Here is a 16,329-nt window from a genome sequence, read left to right as displayed (position 1 = left end):
AAAACTCTCCAACTCACATGTGTGTATAATTTGCACATGTGTGAAATAAGATAAACATAATCACCCACCACATGATTATCATGTGGGTAAACAGGCTTTATGTAGAATCCTGGGGGCCTGCACACACACACCTGGTATAAACCTACATTTTCATTACAACAGCAGCCATCCAACACATAAGTGAACTTGCCAAACTCATTGTTGCAAAAGAGAAGAAATTAATATGGGGTGGGAAAGAAGTGAAAGTAAGAGCTTGGCTTTCTTCAGCCCAGCAGGAATCTAATACGTTTGCCCAGATTGAGCTAATAACTCCACAAAAATTACAATCTCAAAATCTCAATTTTTCTTCAATGAAATACATTCTGAAGTGCTAACCCCAATTTTTTTGGGTTCTAGGGGAAACATAGTGTTATTACTGTGTATAAGGCCAACAATACAGCATTATCCTTCCTCTACAATACAGCATTATCCTTCCTCTACAATAGAGCACTATCCTTCCTCTACAATACAGCGTTATCCTTCCTCTACAATACAGCATTATCCTTCCTCTACAACACGGCATTATCCTTCCTCTACAATATAGCATTATCCTTCCTCAACAATACAGTGTTATCCTTCCTCTACAATACAGCGTTATCCTTCCTCTACAATACAGCGTTATCCTTCCTCTACAATACAGCGTTATCCTTCCTCTACAACGCGGCATTATCCTTCCTCTACAATAAAGTGTTATCTTTCCTCAACACTACAGCATTATCCGTGCTCTGCGATACCGCATTATCCTTCCTCTACAATAGAGCGATATCCTTCCTCTACAATATAGCATTATCCTTCCTCTACAATACAACATTATCCTTCCTCCACAATATAGCATTATCCTTCCTCTACAGTGCAGCATTATCCTACCTCTACAATAGAGCATTATCCTTCCTCTAAGATACAGCATGATCCTTCCTCTACAATGCAGCATGATCCTTCCTCTACAATGCAGCATGATCCTTCCTCTACAATACCGCATGCTCATTCCTCTACAATGCAACATTATCCTTCATATGCGGTACGGCATTATCCTTCCTCTACACTTTAGCATTATCCTTCCTATACAATACATTTATATCATTTCTCTCACTCAGCAATATCCTTATCCATTAGACTCTAGCAAGCTGATACATGATAACACACACACACACACACACACACACACACACACACCACAAGCGCTTATTTTGAGTAAACTTGAAGTTACAGAAGTGAGAGATGACAGGTCTTGACTTGCACATATTGGACTCAACAAATAACTCAGGCAGTATCACCAGGTACTGGAATAGGGGTCAAAGGGGAGGTGAAACCAGGTGTCACCAGGTACTGGGATAGGGGTCAGAGGGGGGGGGTGCAACCAGGTGTCCACCAGGTACTGGGATAGGGTCAGAGGGGAGGTGAAAACTATAAATCAACAACTAGAGGAGGTTGTTGTGACTAGTTCATTAAATTTCCATTAAACAAAAAATGTACAGTATGTTATCTATAGTAGGTCAATAGTATGCCTGTGTCAATGGCATCCTCTTTCATTCTACACCATTCAAAGAATTGTATTTTATTTAACCTTTATTTAACTAGAAAAATCAGTTAAGAACAAATTCTTATTTACAATGACGGCCTACCCCGGCCAAACCCTCCCCTAAACCTGGACGACGCTGGGCCAATTGTGCGACGCCCTACGGGACTCTCGATCACGGCCGGTTGTGATACAGCCCGGGATCAAACCAGGGTCTGTAGTGCCGCCTCTAGCACTGAGATGCAGGGCCTTAGACCTCTGTGCCACTCGGGAGCGAATGAAACTCTACCAGCAGGAAAAAGACCCATCAGAGACCCATCCTCCAGCAGGTCAGCTGTCTCCCATAACAACCAGATGAAACAGAGAGGTCACTGTTATCAGTCATATCCCTGTAACCAGGGTCCAATGTCCCCACAGGGGGCTGTACCTGCTCCCAACTCCTCTAGTGGGAGGAGGGCTGTGGAGCAGCCTGGCATAAGGGCCTTACAGTGGAGCAGCCTGACATAAGGCCTTACAGTGGAGCAGCCTGGAATAAGGCCTTACAGTGGAGCAGCCTGGCATAAGGGCCTTACAGTGGAGCAGCCTGGCATAAGGGCCTTACAGTGGAGCAGCCTGGCATAAGGGCCTTACAGTGGAGCAGCCTGGCATAAGGGCCTTACAGTGGAGCATCCTGATATAAGGCCTTGAATATGGACTGGGGTAGGGTGACATGTTATTAGGGCCTTATCTCCTCTATAGCAGGTGGGCTCTGACACTGAGACAGACTGTTGCCCCCCTCACAGTGGAGTTAGTACTGAACAACATAACAGTCATTCATTCATTCACTCACTCCTTAATTATCTCTCATACAGACAGGCAGACTGACAGGCAGACTGACAGGCAGACAGACAGACATAATCAATTATCAGTCAACTGACTAATCAATGATCAGTCAAAAGGCCAGGACACACAGCATTGTGTAACGGATGACATGTACAATATTGAACAGACCCCAGGAAGAGTAGCTGCAGCACGAGCTAATAAACTAAACTAAAATGTTTTTAAAAAGTGTATGATCTGAAGGTAACTTCTCCGGTAATTAACGACTTCATGGAAAATACAGACGGTGCCTACTGCCGTTACAAACTAGGCCCACTGTAGCTTGCTGAAAAATACTACCGTTAAAAGAATAGTAACTGATAATTTAAAAAAATACAATGTTATTATTCTGTCAAACTAATCTAGTTAGGGAGCAGCATTATGACTGAGTAGTTATTAGGCTGTTTTGAGGTAAACCCAGGCCCAGTGACGCGTGAATAACAAGGGGTCGATGACAACGTTTAGCCCCAGTCGTGAAGCAACCTGTTGCCCGCTGTCTGGAGGATACGAGTAGTCTAGTGGATACCGGGAATAGCCCACAAATACCGCCTCCTCTTACATTTACGTCCAAGTCAATCACGGCTGCTTTGGAACAGGCTACAGTCAATTACACAGGGCGTTAACAAACACTTTAGAAGGTCTAATGTTTAGTTCAGATTGGGTATTCTGGAAGGGAGCCGCGACAGGGTTATTTGACTCCAGTGCTCATGGGAGGAGCTGGGGAAATGCCATTTCAACGGGCGGCAACGTTACACTTTGGAGGTAAATCTCCTCCTATAAACAAGTCATTCCCGTAGGAAAGCGTGTCGTAGATAAAATAATGAGTCTATCTAATCGGAGCCGTCGTAAATCTTTCTATAGCTCTTGTGTTTACAACAATAACGCTACAATGTTGCCGAATAGGCCTGGCGATACATGTTTTATCCACACAGCGTAGCAACAATGTAACAACTTGCAACTTGCTGGACTAGGTTGTTGGCTCCTCGGTAGAGCGGGTGTGTTGGCCACGCAGCGAGTTGACAGCTCTTTCGTAAGACTGACAAGCCAAAGACAAACCTTTTAAGACAGTCAAATGAACCCTCAACGGCAGTCTAGAAGAACCCGCTCACTATACACCGACAAAACAACACAATGCACCGCTTTAGTCGGCTATAAGACTGCCTATTCCTCTGAGGGAACACATGAACACATTGAATGGTAGAATACATAACATACCTACATTGTGTTAAACCCCAGTGAAACGAGACACCTCTTTTCCTCAACCGCTAAATACATTTTCCCTCCTATCTCGCGCTGCACAAGAGCCCAACAACTCGAGACAACAACTAAGTAAAGCTGCTATAATTAGAGTTAATTACAACAGACATGCTGTCAGAACTACCGTCTAACACACCACACACACTCAACACATGTACATGACTGCTCTTTCCTGAGACACACACACACACACACACACTCACGGCAACTAGACTGTCCACTTCTCAGCCCAGTCAGAAGTGGGCTTCAATCTAGAAAATCACTTTTAAAATGTCACCTACCTTCTTCTCATAAATCCGGTTAGTCCAGTTATGTCAATTATCCGTATCCGGCGTCAGATAGAACCGTTATCCGTTGAGGAACCGTTACAACCGATAGAAAATGCCTCTTTTTCGGAGCAGTTGCTATTTTTCTCCTCTATTGCCAGCACTACCAGTAGATCCCGAGCCAGGGCGCTTCAGTGACGTAAGGATCGGGATGCGCGTTCACGAGAATGGCCTCCCTCCACTCCACCGCCGTACGTGCACGCGTCTTTCAACATCAGACGCTGGCGGGAGGGTCACGAGAGAAATGAACGGGCTTTCCTCTGTGGCAGAGAGACTTTCACCATAGAACACACTCTATTCTAGACCCTGACTCGTGCAGCTCTTTGATAACTTGCCAGGTATTTCAAACAGAAGAGGGCGCCCTTGGGTAAACACTTCCTCACCTCATCACAGATCATGATAACAGTTTATTGTCAAACCCTCTGAAGTTCTAACACTGTTTGGAAACGACAACAAGCGTTTTACTGTAAGTCTAGCCGTTTGTAGTGTGCCCGAGACATTGTGTCTCATGTACTTTGAGAGCTATACACAGTATTATGTATTTTGTTGCCTACAATTTACTTTCGTGTATGTCTAAGTATGTGTGTGTAGGCCTGTACAGCAATGTGTTCATTGTAATCCACTGTCAATGACAGTTGTGATAATTCCAGCTGTCAGTGTTGACCACCTCCCATACTGTCCCGGTGCAGTCCCCTGGCGCCAAGGTGGTGTAGTGTGTGTACCCCTTACACACTCTCTCTCTCACACACACATTCACACACACACACACACCAGTTGTCACCCACCCAGACGTGGCCCAAGGAATGTGTCTGGTTCGGTCACCTGAGTGGCCATAGACCAAAGCCTTGATCATGTTACTAATTACCTGTCCAATGTAATCTGTTACAGGACTAATTACCTGTCCAATGTAATCTGTTACCATACCGTTACTAATTACCTGTCCAATGTAATCTGTTACAGGACTAATTACCTGTCCAATGTAATCTGTTACAGCACAGTTACTAATTACCTGTCCAATGTAATCTGTTACAGTACTAATTACCTGTCCAATGTAATCTGTTACAGCACCGTTACTAATTACCTGTCCAATGTAATCTGTTACAGCACAGTTACTAATTACCTGTCCAATGTAATCTGTTACAGTAATAATTACCTGTCCAATGTAATCTGTTACAGCACCGTTACTAATTACCTGTCCAATGTAATCTGTTACAGTACTAATTACCTGTCCAGTGTAATCTGTTACAGCACAGTTACTAATTACCTGTCCAATGTAATCTGTTACAGTACTAATTACCTGTCCAGTGTAATCTGTTACAGCACAGTTACTAATTACCTGTCCAATGTAATCTGTTACAGGACTAATTACCTGTCCAATGTAATCTGTTACAGCACAGTTACTAATTACCTGTCCAATGTAATCTGTTACAGCACAGTTACTAATTACCTGTCCAATGTAATCTGTTACAGCACAGTTACTAATTACCTGTCCAATGTAATCTGTTACAGCACAGTTACTAATTACCTGTCCTATGTAATCTGTTATAGTACCGTTACAAATTACCTGTCCTATGTAATCTGTTATAGTACCGTTACAAATTACCTGTCCTAATTACCCAAACTCAGTAACGTAATCTGATTACTTTCAGTTACATTTTGATTAGAAGAATAATAAAATAATCCATCAATCGCATGTGTCATCACAGTGGTCTCTGATTGGTGGTCATCAGTTGGTGTGTCATCACAGTGGTCTCTGATTGGTGGTCATCAGTTGGTGTGTCATCACAGTGGTCTCTGATTGGTGGTCAGACTTGCTCAGGTGGAATAAACCTGAAGGCCCATACAGTCAATGTGATTGTCCTGTGTTTTATATACACCAATTGTACAAAACATTAGGAATACCTTCCTAATATTGAGTTGCACCCCCTTTTGCCGAGAGGGTTCCGGGTGTGTGGAAAGCGTTCCACAGGGATGCTGGCCCACGTTGACTCCATTGATTCCCACAGTTGTGTCCAGTTGGCTGGATGTCCTTTGGGTGGGGGACCACTCTTGATACACACGGGAAACTGTTGAGCGTGAAAAACCCAGGTGCGCCTTACTACCATACCCTGTTCAAAGGCACTATTACATTCTGAATGGTACACATACACAATCCATGTCTCAATTGTCTCAAGGCTTACAAATCATTATTTAGCATGTCTCTTCTCCTTCATCTACACTGATTGAAGTGGATTCAACAGGTGACATCAATATCAATATCTTTCACTGGTCAGTCTATGTCATGGAAAGAGCAGGTGTTCCTAATGTTTTGTCCACTCAGTGTATATTTCCTCACTATGAGGTTGGAATAATACTGTGTGGTGAAAATGATGATTATGCTCCTTTTAATATAAGAGCTGTTTGAAAAGACCGCCTGAAATTTCAGCCTGTTTTGGTTGGGATGGAGTTTTGCCCTGCCTGGTGAAATCACCATCTGGTAAATGAGTTAATCGACCAATAAGAAAGAGCGTTCCAAACCTCTCTGCCAATAACAGCTAGTTTTCAGTTTTCCCTTCCCGACTCAGACCAATAGAAATTGTTCTTTGCCAAGAAGCAATTTTTTTGTTTATTTTTGACCATTTTAATTGAAATCACATTAAGGTACTTAAAATTGTTAGTTAGAAATTATTTGATATTGAGATAAAAACAGCTGCATTTGACCTTTTAAACTTGCTCCTTTTGTCAATGCATAACGGAATGTCGTTGAGAAAACAGAACGCTGTCATAATGTATTTTTTTTTGCAAAACATCCTTTTTTTTAAAAAGTAATCCAAGAAGTAATCATCTCGTTTTTCCTAAAGTATCTGTCATCTGAATACAGTGTTTTTGCTGGTAACATAAGTGATCACAGTAACTGTCACGTTCTGACCTTTATTTCCTTTGTTTTGTATTTATTTAGTATGGTCAGGGCGTGAGTTGGGGTGGGCAGTCTATGTTTGTTTTTCTATGATTTGGGGATTTGTATGTTTCGGCCTAGTATGGTTCTCAATCAGAGGCAGGTGTCATTAGTTGTCTCTGATTGAGAATCATACTTAGGTAGCCTGGGTTTCACTGTTTGTTTGTGGGTGATTGTCTATGTTTAGTGGCTTGTGTCAGCACAGGTCTCATTTATAGCGTCACGGTCGTTTATTGTTTTTGTATTCAGTGTTCAATACTTTCTTTTTATTAAATATTCATCATGACCACATACCACGCAGCATTTTGGTCCTCCGATCCTTCTCGCCTCTCCTCTTCAGATGAAGAGGAGGAAGACCGTGGCAGTTACATTTCTTGTTGTAATCAGATTACATGTAACTGATGTCATCATTTACTCCCCAGCCGTATTACTTCTCCTTAATAAACACAATTATTCAGTATCACGTGTCTCAGCCCTCACTTAACAGAACATTTGACCAAGACACAGTTGTTTTATGGGGTTTATTGCATTAGAGACACACTTTGGACACAGTGAGTATCATTATTTTATTAGTAAAATAAAGACCACTAGTAGTCACTGTTTCCCCTTATATTATCTGAAGACCCTATGGTCTGTAGCCATTCTTGGAAATCCCAGACCAAGGACATGCTTGAACATTGTTAAATTGTGGGAGGCAACCCGTTTGTCTAGAGAGACTAATCTGTAGCCCAAACACTTGTCTTTAATTTGATTTCTGAGCCATACACATTAGAATAAGACAATTCTACTTTTTGACATTGAAATGATTAATATCTTTCTTTTACAAATCTCTTCTGATAAAAAAAGTTACAATAGTAAACCCGTATTGCCGCGTTTTGAAAGATATATCGCTGAAGTATATCACTCTAGCTTTTAGGGTACAGGTCAGTCTACTGTCTAGGTTGTGGGGTACAGGTCAGTCTTCAGTCTAGGTTTTGGGGTACAGGTCAGTCTACTGTCTAGGTTGTGGGGTACAGGTCAGTCTTCAGTCTAGGTTGTGCGGTACAGGTCAGTCTACTGTCTAGGTTTTGGGGTACAGATCAGTCTACTGTCTAGGTTTTGGGGTACAGATCAGTCTACTGTCTAGGTTTTGGGGTACAGATCAGTCTACTGTCTAGGTTTTGGGGTACAGGTCAGTTTACTGTCTAGGATTTGGGGTACAGATCAGTCTTCAGTCTAGGTTTTGGGGTACAGGTCAGTCTTCAGCCTAGGTGTTGGGGTACAGGTCAGTCTACTGTCTAGGTTTTGGGGTACAGGTCAGTCTACTGTCTAGGCTGTGGGGTACAGGTCAGTCTACTGTCTAGGTTTTAGGGTACAGGCCAGTCTACTGTCTAGGTTGTGGGGTACAGGCCAGTCTACTGTCTAGGTTTTGGGGTACAGGCCAGTCTACTGTCTAGGTGTTGGGGTACAGGCCAGTCTTCAGTCTAGGTTTTGGGGTACAGGCCAGTCTTCTGTCTAGGTTTTGGGGTACAGGCCAGTCTTCATTCTAGGTTTTGGGGTACAGGCCAGTCTACTGTCTAGGTTTTGGGGTACAGGCAAGTCTTCTGTCTAGGTTTTAGGGTACAGGCCAGTCTACTGTCTAGGTTGTGGGGTACAGGCCAGTCTACTGTCTAGGTTTTGGGGTACAGGCCAGTCTACTGTCTAGGTGTTGGGGTACAGGCCAGTCTTCAGTCTAGGTTTTGGGGTACAGGCCAGTCTTCTGTCTAGGTTTTGGGGTACAGGCCAGTCTTCATTCTAGGTTTTGGGGTACAGGCCAGTCTACTGTCTAGGTTTTGGGGTACAGGCAAGTCTTCTGTCTAGGTTTTAGGGTACAGGCCAGTCTACTGTCTAGGTTGTGGGGTACAGGCCAGTCTTCAGCCTAGGTTTTGGGGTACAGGCCAGTCTTCTGCACTCCAAATGCGGTGATGAAGATGTTGATGATGGCGGTGATGAAGACGAGGCCGGTGGCCACGTTGTTCATGATGTCCAGCTTCCTCTGGTTGGCCACGTTGTTCAGGTCCTTACGTGCTGGAACACACAGAGACCAACAGTGTTGTAACTGAGGTGAGACCCGATGCCATACAGTAGTGGTGTGTGGGTAATATCACAGAGGAAGCCGGTAAACAAGACATATTATAACCTGTTGTGACGTTGTGTTGTTTGCTCTATAACCCATTCGTTCATACGCCACCGTGATGTGCAATAATATACAACAACACAAACAGTCACACAGTGGCGGAATAAATTCAACCACACATACGTTTATTTCATCACAAAACCAGAGAGAAACATCTGTCAGGTGATGTCCACAAAGCATATATTACATGTAACAAACAGTCGTATGACCTGCAGCTTGGTCAAGCAAGTTCATGTTTTACAGTTTACTAAACAACTACTGGAACGACAGAGTTACCTCCAGTCAGCTACAGACAACTGGTTTAGAACTACAGAGTTACATCCAGTCAGCTACAGACAACTGATTTAGAACGACAGAGTTACATCCAGTCAGCTACAGACAACTGATTTAGAACTACAGAGTTACATCCAGTCAGCTACAGACAACTGGTTTAGAACTACAGAGTTACCTCCAGTCAGCTACAGACAACTGGTTTAGAACGACAGAGTTACCTCCAGTCAGCTACAGACAACTGGTTTAGAACGACAGAGTTACCTCCAGTCAGCTACAGACAACTGGTTTAGAACGACAGAGTTACCTCCAGTCAGCTACAGACAACTGATTTAGAACTACAGAGTTACCTCCAGTCAGCTACAGACAACTGGTTTAGAACTACAGAGTTACCTCCAGTCAGCTACAGACAACTGGTTTAGAACGACAGAGTTACCTCCAGTCAGCTACAGACAACTGGTTTAGAACGACAGAGTTACATCCAGTCAGCTACAGACAACTGGTTTAGAACGACAGAGTTACCTCCAGTCAGCTACAGACAACTGGTTTAGAACGACAGAGTTACCTCCAGTCAGCTACAGACAACTGGTTTAGAACGACAGAGTTACATCCAGTCAGCTACAGACAACTGATTTAGAACTACAGAGTTACCTCCAGTCAGCTACAGACAACTGGTTTAGAACTACAGAGTTACCTCCAGTCAGCTACAGACAACTGGTTTAGAACTACAGAGTTACCTCCAGTCAGCTACAGACAACTGGTTTAGAACTACAGAGTTACCTCCAGTCAGCTACAGACAACTGGTTTAGAACGACAGAGTTACCTCCAGTCAGCTACAGACAACTGGTTTAGAACGACAGAGTTACATCCAGTCAGCTACAGACAACTGATTTAGAACTACAGAGTTACCTCCAGTCAGCTACAGACAACTGGTTTAGAACTACAGAGTTACCTCCAGTCAGCTACAGACAACTGGTTTAGAACGACAGAGTTACCTCCAGTCAGCTACAGACAACTGGTTTAGAACGACAGAGTTACCTCCAGTCAGCTACAGACAACTGATTTAGAACTACAGACAACTGGTTTAGAACTACAGACAACTGGTTTAGAACTACAGAGTTACCTCCAGTCAGCTACAGACAACTGATTTAGAACTACAGAGTTACATCCAGTCAGCTACAGACAACTGATTTAGAACTACAGACAACTGGTTTAGAACTACAGACAACTGGTTTAGAACTACAGAGTTACCTCCAGTCAGCTACAGACAACTGGTTTAGAACTACAGAGTTACCTCCAGTCAGCTACAGACAACTGGTTTAGAACTACAGAGTTACCTCCAGTCAGCTACAGACAACTGATTTAGAACTACAGAGTTACCTCCAGTCAGCTACAGACAACTGGTTTAGAACTACAGAGTTACCTCCAGTCAGCTACAGACAACTGGTTTAGAACTACAGAGTTACCTCCAGTCAGCTACAGACAACTGGTTTAGAACTACAGAGTTACATCCAGTCAGCTACAGACAACTGGTTTAGAACTACAGAGTTACCTCCAGTCAGCTACAGACAACTGGTTTAGAACTACAGAGTTACCTCCAGTCAGCTACAGACAACTGGTTTAGAACTACAGAGTTACCTCCAGTCAGCTACAGACAACTGGTTTAGAACTACAGAGTTACCTCCAGTCAGCTACAGACAACTGGTTTAGAACTACAGAGTTACCTCCAGTCAGCTACAGACAACTGGTTTAGAACTACAGAGTTACCTCCAGTCAGCTACAGACAACTGGTTTAGAACTACAGAGTTACCTCCAGTCAGCTACAGACAACTGGTTTAGAACTACAGAGTTACATTCAGTCAGCTACAGACAACTGGTTTAGAACTACAGAGTTACCTCCAGTCAGCTACAGACAACTGGTTTAGAACTACAGAGTTACCTCCAGTCAGCTACAGGCAACTGGTTTAGAACTACAGAGTTACCTCCAGTCAGCTACAGACAACTGGTTTAGAACTACAGAGTTACCTCCAGTCAGCTACAGACAACTGGTTTAGAACTACAGAGTTACCTCCAGTCAGCTACAGACAACTGGTTTAGAACTACAGAGTTACATCCAGTCAGCTACAGACAACTGGTTTAGAACTACAGAGTTACCTCCAGTCAGCTACAGACAACTGGTTTAGAACTACAGAGTTACCTCCAGTCAGCTACAGACAACTGGTTTAGAACTACAGAGTTACCTCCAGTCAGCTACAGACAACTGGTTTAGAACTACAGAGTTACCTCCAGTCAGCTACAGACAACTGGTTTAGAACTACAGAGTTACCTCCAGTCAGATACAGACAACTGGTTTAGAACGACAGAGTTACCTCCAGTCAGCTACAGACAACTGGTTTAGAACGACAGAGTTACCTCCAGTCAGCTACAGACAACTGATTTAGAACTACAGACAACTGGTTTAGAACTACAGACAACTGGTTTAGAACTACAGAGTTACCTCCAGTCAGCTACAGACAACTGATTTAGAACTACAGAGTTACATCCAGTCAGCTACAGACAACTGATTTAGAACTACAGACAACTGGTTTAGAACTACAGACAACTGGTTTAGAACTACAGAGTTACCTCCAGTCAGCTACAGACAACTGGTTTAGAACTACAGAGTTACCTCCAGTCAGCTACAGACAACTGGTTTAGAACTACAGAGTTACCTCCAGTCAGCTACAGACAACTGGTTTAGAACTACAGAGTTACATCCAGTCAGCTACAGACAACTGGTTTAGAACTACAGAGTTACCTCCAGTCAGCTACAGACAACTGGTTTAGAACTACAGAGTTACCTCCAGTCAGCTACAGACAACTGGTTTAGAACTACAGAGTTACCTCCAGTCAGCTACAGACAACTGGTTTAGAACTACAGAGTTACCTCCAGTCAGCTACAGACAACTGGTTTAGAACTACAGAGTTACCTCCAGTCAGCTACAGACAACTGGTTTAGAACTACAGAGTTACCTCCAGTCAGCTACAGACAACTGGTTTAGAACTACAGAGTTACCTCCAGTCAGCTACAGACAACTGGTTTAGAACTACAGAGTTACATTCAGTCAGCTACAGACAACTGGTTTAGAACTACAGAGTTACCTCCAGTCAGCTACAGACAACTGGTTTAGAACTACAGAGTTACCTCCAGTCAGCTACAGGCAACTGGTTTAGAACTACAGAGTTACCTCCAGTCAGCTACAGACAACTGGTTTAGAACTACAGAGTTACCTCCAGTCAGCTACAGGCAACTGGTTTAGAACTACAGAGGTACCTCCAGTCAGCTACAGACAACTGGTTTAGAACTACAGAGTTACATCCAGTCAGCTACAGACAACTGGTTTAGAACTACAGAGTTACCTCCAGTCAGCTACAGACAACTGGTTTAGAACTACAGAGTTACCTCCAGTCAGCTACAGACAACTGGTTTAGAACTACAGAGTTACCTCCAGTCAGCTACAGACAACTGGTTTAGAACTACAGAGTTACCTCCAGTCAGCTACAGACAACTGGTTTAGAACTACAGAGTTACCTCCAGTCAGCTACAGACAACTGGTTTAGAACTACAGAGTTACCTCCAGTCAGCTACAGACAACTGGTTTAGAACTACAGAGTTACCTCCAGTCAGCTACAGACAACTGGTTTAGAACTACAGAGTTACCTCCAGTCAGCTACAACTGTAGCCCTGCCTCTGCTATTCCAGCTACATTTCAACTTAAACATTTAAACATCATCAAATCAAAAATAACAATATATGCTTAGTTTAATACACAAACTTAAAGATACCAAAAACGATTTAGTCCAATCAATGTAGCTAAATATCATGTGGCTGTGTGTGTGTGCGTGTGTGTGTGCGTGTGCGTGTGCGTGTGTGTGGTTGTGTGTGTGTGTGTGTGCCCTAGTTGAATACCTATGCCTTCCTCCTCTCTTTCATGTTGGCTTTGACCCTACCTGTGGACTAGTTGAATACCTATGCCTTCCTCTTTCATGTTGGCTTTGACCCTACCTGTGGACTAGTTGAATACCTATGCCTTCCTCCTCTCTTTCATGTTGGCTTTGACCCTACCTGTGGACTAGTTGAATACCTATGCCTTCCTCCTCTCTTCCATGTTGGCTTTGACCCTACCTGTGGACTAGTTGAATACCTATGCCTTCCTCTTTCATGTTGGCTTTGACCCTACCTGTGGACTAGTTGAATACCTATGCCTTCCTCTTTCATGTTGGCTTTGACCCTACCTGTGGACTAGTTGAATACCTATGCCTTCCTCTTTCATGTTGGCTTTGACCCTACCTGTGGACTAGTTGAATACCTATGCCTTCCTCTTTCATGTTGGCTTTGACCCTACCTGTGGACTAGTTGAATACCTATGCCTTCCTCTTTCATGTTGGCTTTGACCCTACCTGTGGACTAGTTGAATACCTATGCCTTCCTCCTCTCTTTCATGTTGGCTTTGACCCTACCTGTGGACTAGTTGAATACCTATGCCTTCCTCTTTCATGTTGGCTTTGACCCTACCTGTGGACTAGTTGAATACCTATGCCTTCCTCTTCCATGTTGGCTAAACGGTCCATGGCTCTGTACACTTGTAGTTTTAGTTTTCACAGGCTAACTAGCTAAAATGCTTGCCAGCCTAACTTCCTACCATGGGCTAGTTATGAACCAGCTAAGTTAGCTAGCTAGTTATGAACCAGCTAAGTTAGCTAGCTAGTTATGAACCAGCTAAGTTAGCTAGCTAGTTATGAACCAGCTAAGTTAGCTAGCTAGTTATGAACCAGCTAAGTTAGCTAGCTAGTTATGAACCAGCTAAGTTAGCTAGCTAGTTATGAACCAGCTAAGTTAGCTAGCTAGTTATGAACCAGCTAAGTTAGCTAGCTAGTTATGAACCAGCTAAGTTAGCTAGCTAGTTATGAACCAGCTAAGTTAACTAGCTAGTCAACGTGATTCTACTAGACTACATCCAGGCTACATATTGAACTTCTATCGTCTCCGGCCAGTGGCAGCAGATACGCTTCAGCAGCTACGCTTCAGCAGCTACTCTTCAGCAGATACTCCTCAGCAGATACTCTTCAGCAGCTACTCCTCAGCAGCTACTCTTCAGCAGCTACTCCTCAGCAGATACTCCTCAGCAGATACTCCTCAGCAGCTACTCTTCAGCAGCTACTCCTCAGCAGATACTCTTCAGCAGCTACTCTTCAGCAGCTACTCTTCAGCAGCTACTCCTCAGCAGATACTCCTCAGCAGATACTCCTCAGCAGCTACTCTTCAGCAGCTACTCCTCAGCAGATACTCTTCAGCAGCTACTCTTCAGCAGCTACTCTTCAGCAGCTACTCCTCAGCAGATACTCCTCAGCAGATACTCCTCAGCAGCTACTCTTCAGCAGCTACTCCTCAGCAGATACTCCTCAGCAGATACTCTTCAGCAGCTACTCCTCAGCAGATACTCTTCAGCAGCTACTCTTCAGCAGATACTCTTCAGCAGATACTCTTCAGCAGATACTCCTCAGCAGATACTCTTCAGCAGATACTCTTCAGCAGCTACTCCTCAGCAGATACTCTTCAGCAGATACTCTTCCTGGGGTCCGAATTTATGCATTTATGGTTTGATCAGAATCACAATCATAATCATTGGCCTGTACAGAGAATTAAGTCAAAACCAGAAGTCCAAATCCCCATCTCCATCTATGGGTTAGGAAAGGGATGATTTAGCAAGCTAGCCAGTGCAGGACATCAACACAAACAGACCAGAAACAGACACGTTTTTCTGACAATGATGACATTTTGTATAGGATGTGATTTGATTGGTGTGAAGCCAAATCCAAACTGTCCTCAAGGGGGGGGGGGGGGGGGGGGAGAGTTTTGCTGCGCCAGGACAATACATTGTTTAGCTCATCTCAACGCTGAGGTCATTAAAGATCTCATGGCACTTATCGTAAGAGTAGGGGTGTTAACCCCAGTGTCCTGGCTAAATTCCCAATCTGGCCCTCAAACCATCAAGGTCACCTAATAATCCCCAGTTTACAATTGGCTCATTCACCCCCCTCCTCTCCCCTGTAACTATTCCCCAGGTTGTTGCTGCAAATGAGAACGCGTTCTCAGTCAACTTACCTGGTAAAATAACGGATAAATAAATTAAAAATAAAACACTGATTGGCAAATTATTTATTTTCTTTTTTTTTATCAAGAGAGGAGAAACGGTTGATGGCATCAATCAATGAAACGCTACAGTGGCAACATGTTATAATGTTTATTTCCAGACAGCATCAGATACATGGGCTACACACACTGAGACAGAGGGGGCGCTGTTTCCCTGTTCAGACAGCATCAGATACATGGGCTTCACACACTGAGACAGAGGGGCGCTGTTTCCCTGTTAAGACAGCATCAGATACATGGGCTACACACACTGAGACAGAGGGGCGCTGTTTCCCTGTTCAGACAGCATCAGATACATGGGCTACACACACTGAGACAGAGGGGGCGCTGTTTCCCTGTTCAGACAGCATCAGATACATGGGCTACACACACTGAGACAGAGGGGCGCTGTTTCCCTGTTCAGACAGCATCAGATACAAGGGCTACACACACTGAGACAGAGGGGGCGCTGTTTCCCTGTTCAGACAGCATCAGATACAAGGGCTACACACACTGAGACAGAGGGGGCGCTGTTTCCCTGTTCAGACAGCATCAGATACATGGGCTACACACACTGAGACAGAGGGGGCGCTGTTTCCCTATTCAGACAGCATCAGATACAAGGGCTGCACACACTGAGACAGAGGGGCGCTGTTTCCCTGTTCAGACAGCATCAGATACATGGGCTACACACACTGAGACAGAGGGGCGCTGTTTCCCTGTTCAGACAGCATCAGATACATGGGCTACACACACTGAGACAGAGGGGGCGCTGTTTCCCTGTTCAGACAGCATCAGATA

General features: G+C 43.9%; 2 protein-coding genes across 5 annotated transcripts in view; both read right to left on the bottom strand.

The window, feature by feature from the left end:
• Positions 1 to 4,176, bottom strand: part of LOC110517131 (ELKS/Rab6-interacting/CAST family member 1) — a 538,428-nt gene extending 534,252 nt beyond the window's left edge. For all 4 annotated transcript variants that reach the window (XM_090201213.1, XM_090201214.1, XM_090201216.1 and 1 more), the window contains exon 1: positions 3,952 to 4,176. The gene's annotated coding sequence lies outside the window, so the exon portion shown is untranslated. The remainder of the gene's footprint in view (positions 1 to 3,951) is intronic.
• A 3,262-nt stretch (positions 4,177 to 7,438) lies between these two features.
• Positions 7,439 to 16,329, bottom strand: part of LOC149978190 (ninjurin-1-like) — a 76,026-nt gene continuing 67,135 nt past the window's right edge. The window contains exon 4 of the mRNA XM_090201211.1: positions 7,439 to 8,977. Within this exon, the coding sequence (XP_090057337.1) occupies positions 8,829 to 8,977 (149 nt within the window). The 3' untranslated portion in view covers positions 7,439 to 8,828. The remainder of the gene's footprint in view (positions 8,978 to 16,329) is intronic.

This window comes from Oncorhynchus mykiss, chromosome 15 (genome assembly GCF_057628025.1).
Source record: "Oncorhynchus mykiss isolate SJ-2025 chromosome 15, ASM5762802v1, whole genome shotgun sequence".
Lineage (NCBI taxonomy): Eukaryota > Metazoa > Chordata > Actinopteri > Salmoniformes > Salmonidae > Oncorhynchus > Oncorhynchus mykiss.
Note: the sequence above shows the minus strand (reverse complement) of the source record. Positions and strands in the feature narration are given on the sequence as shown.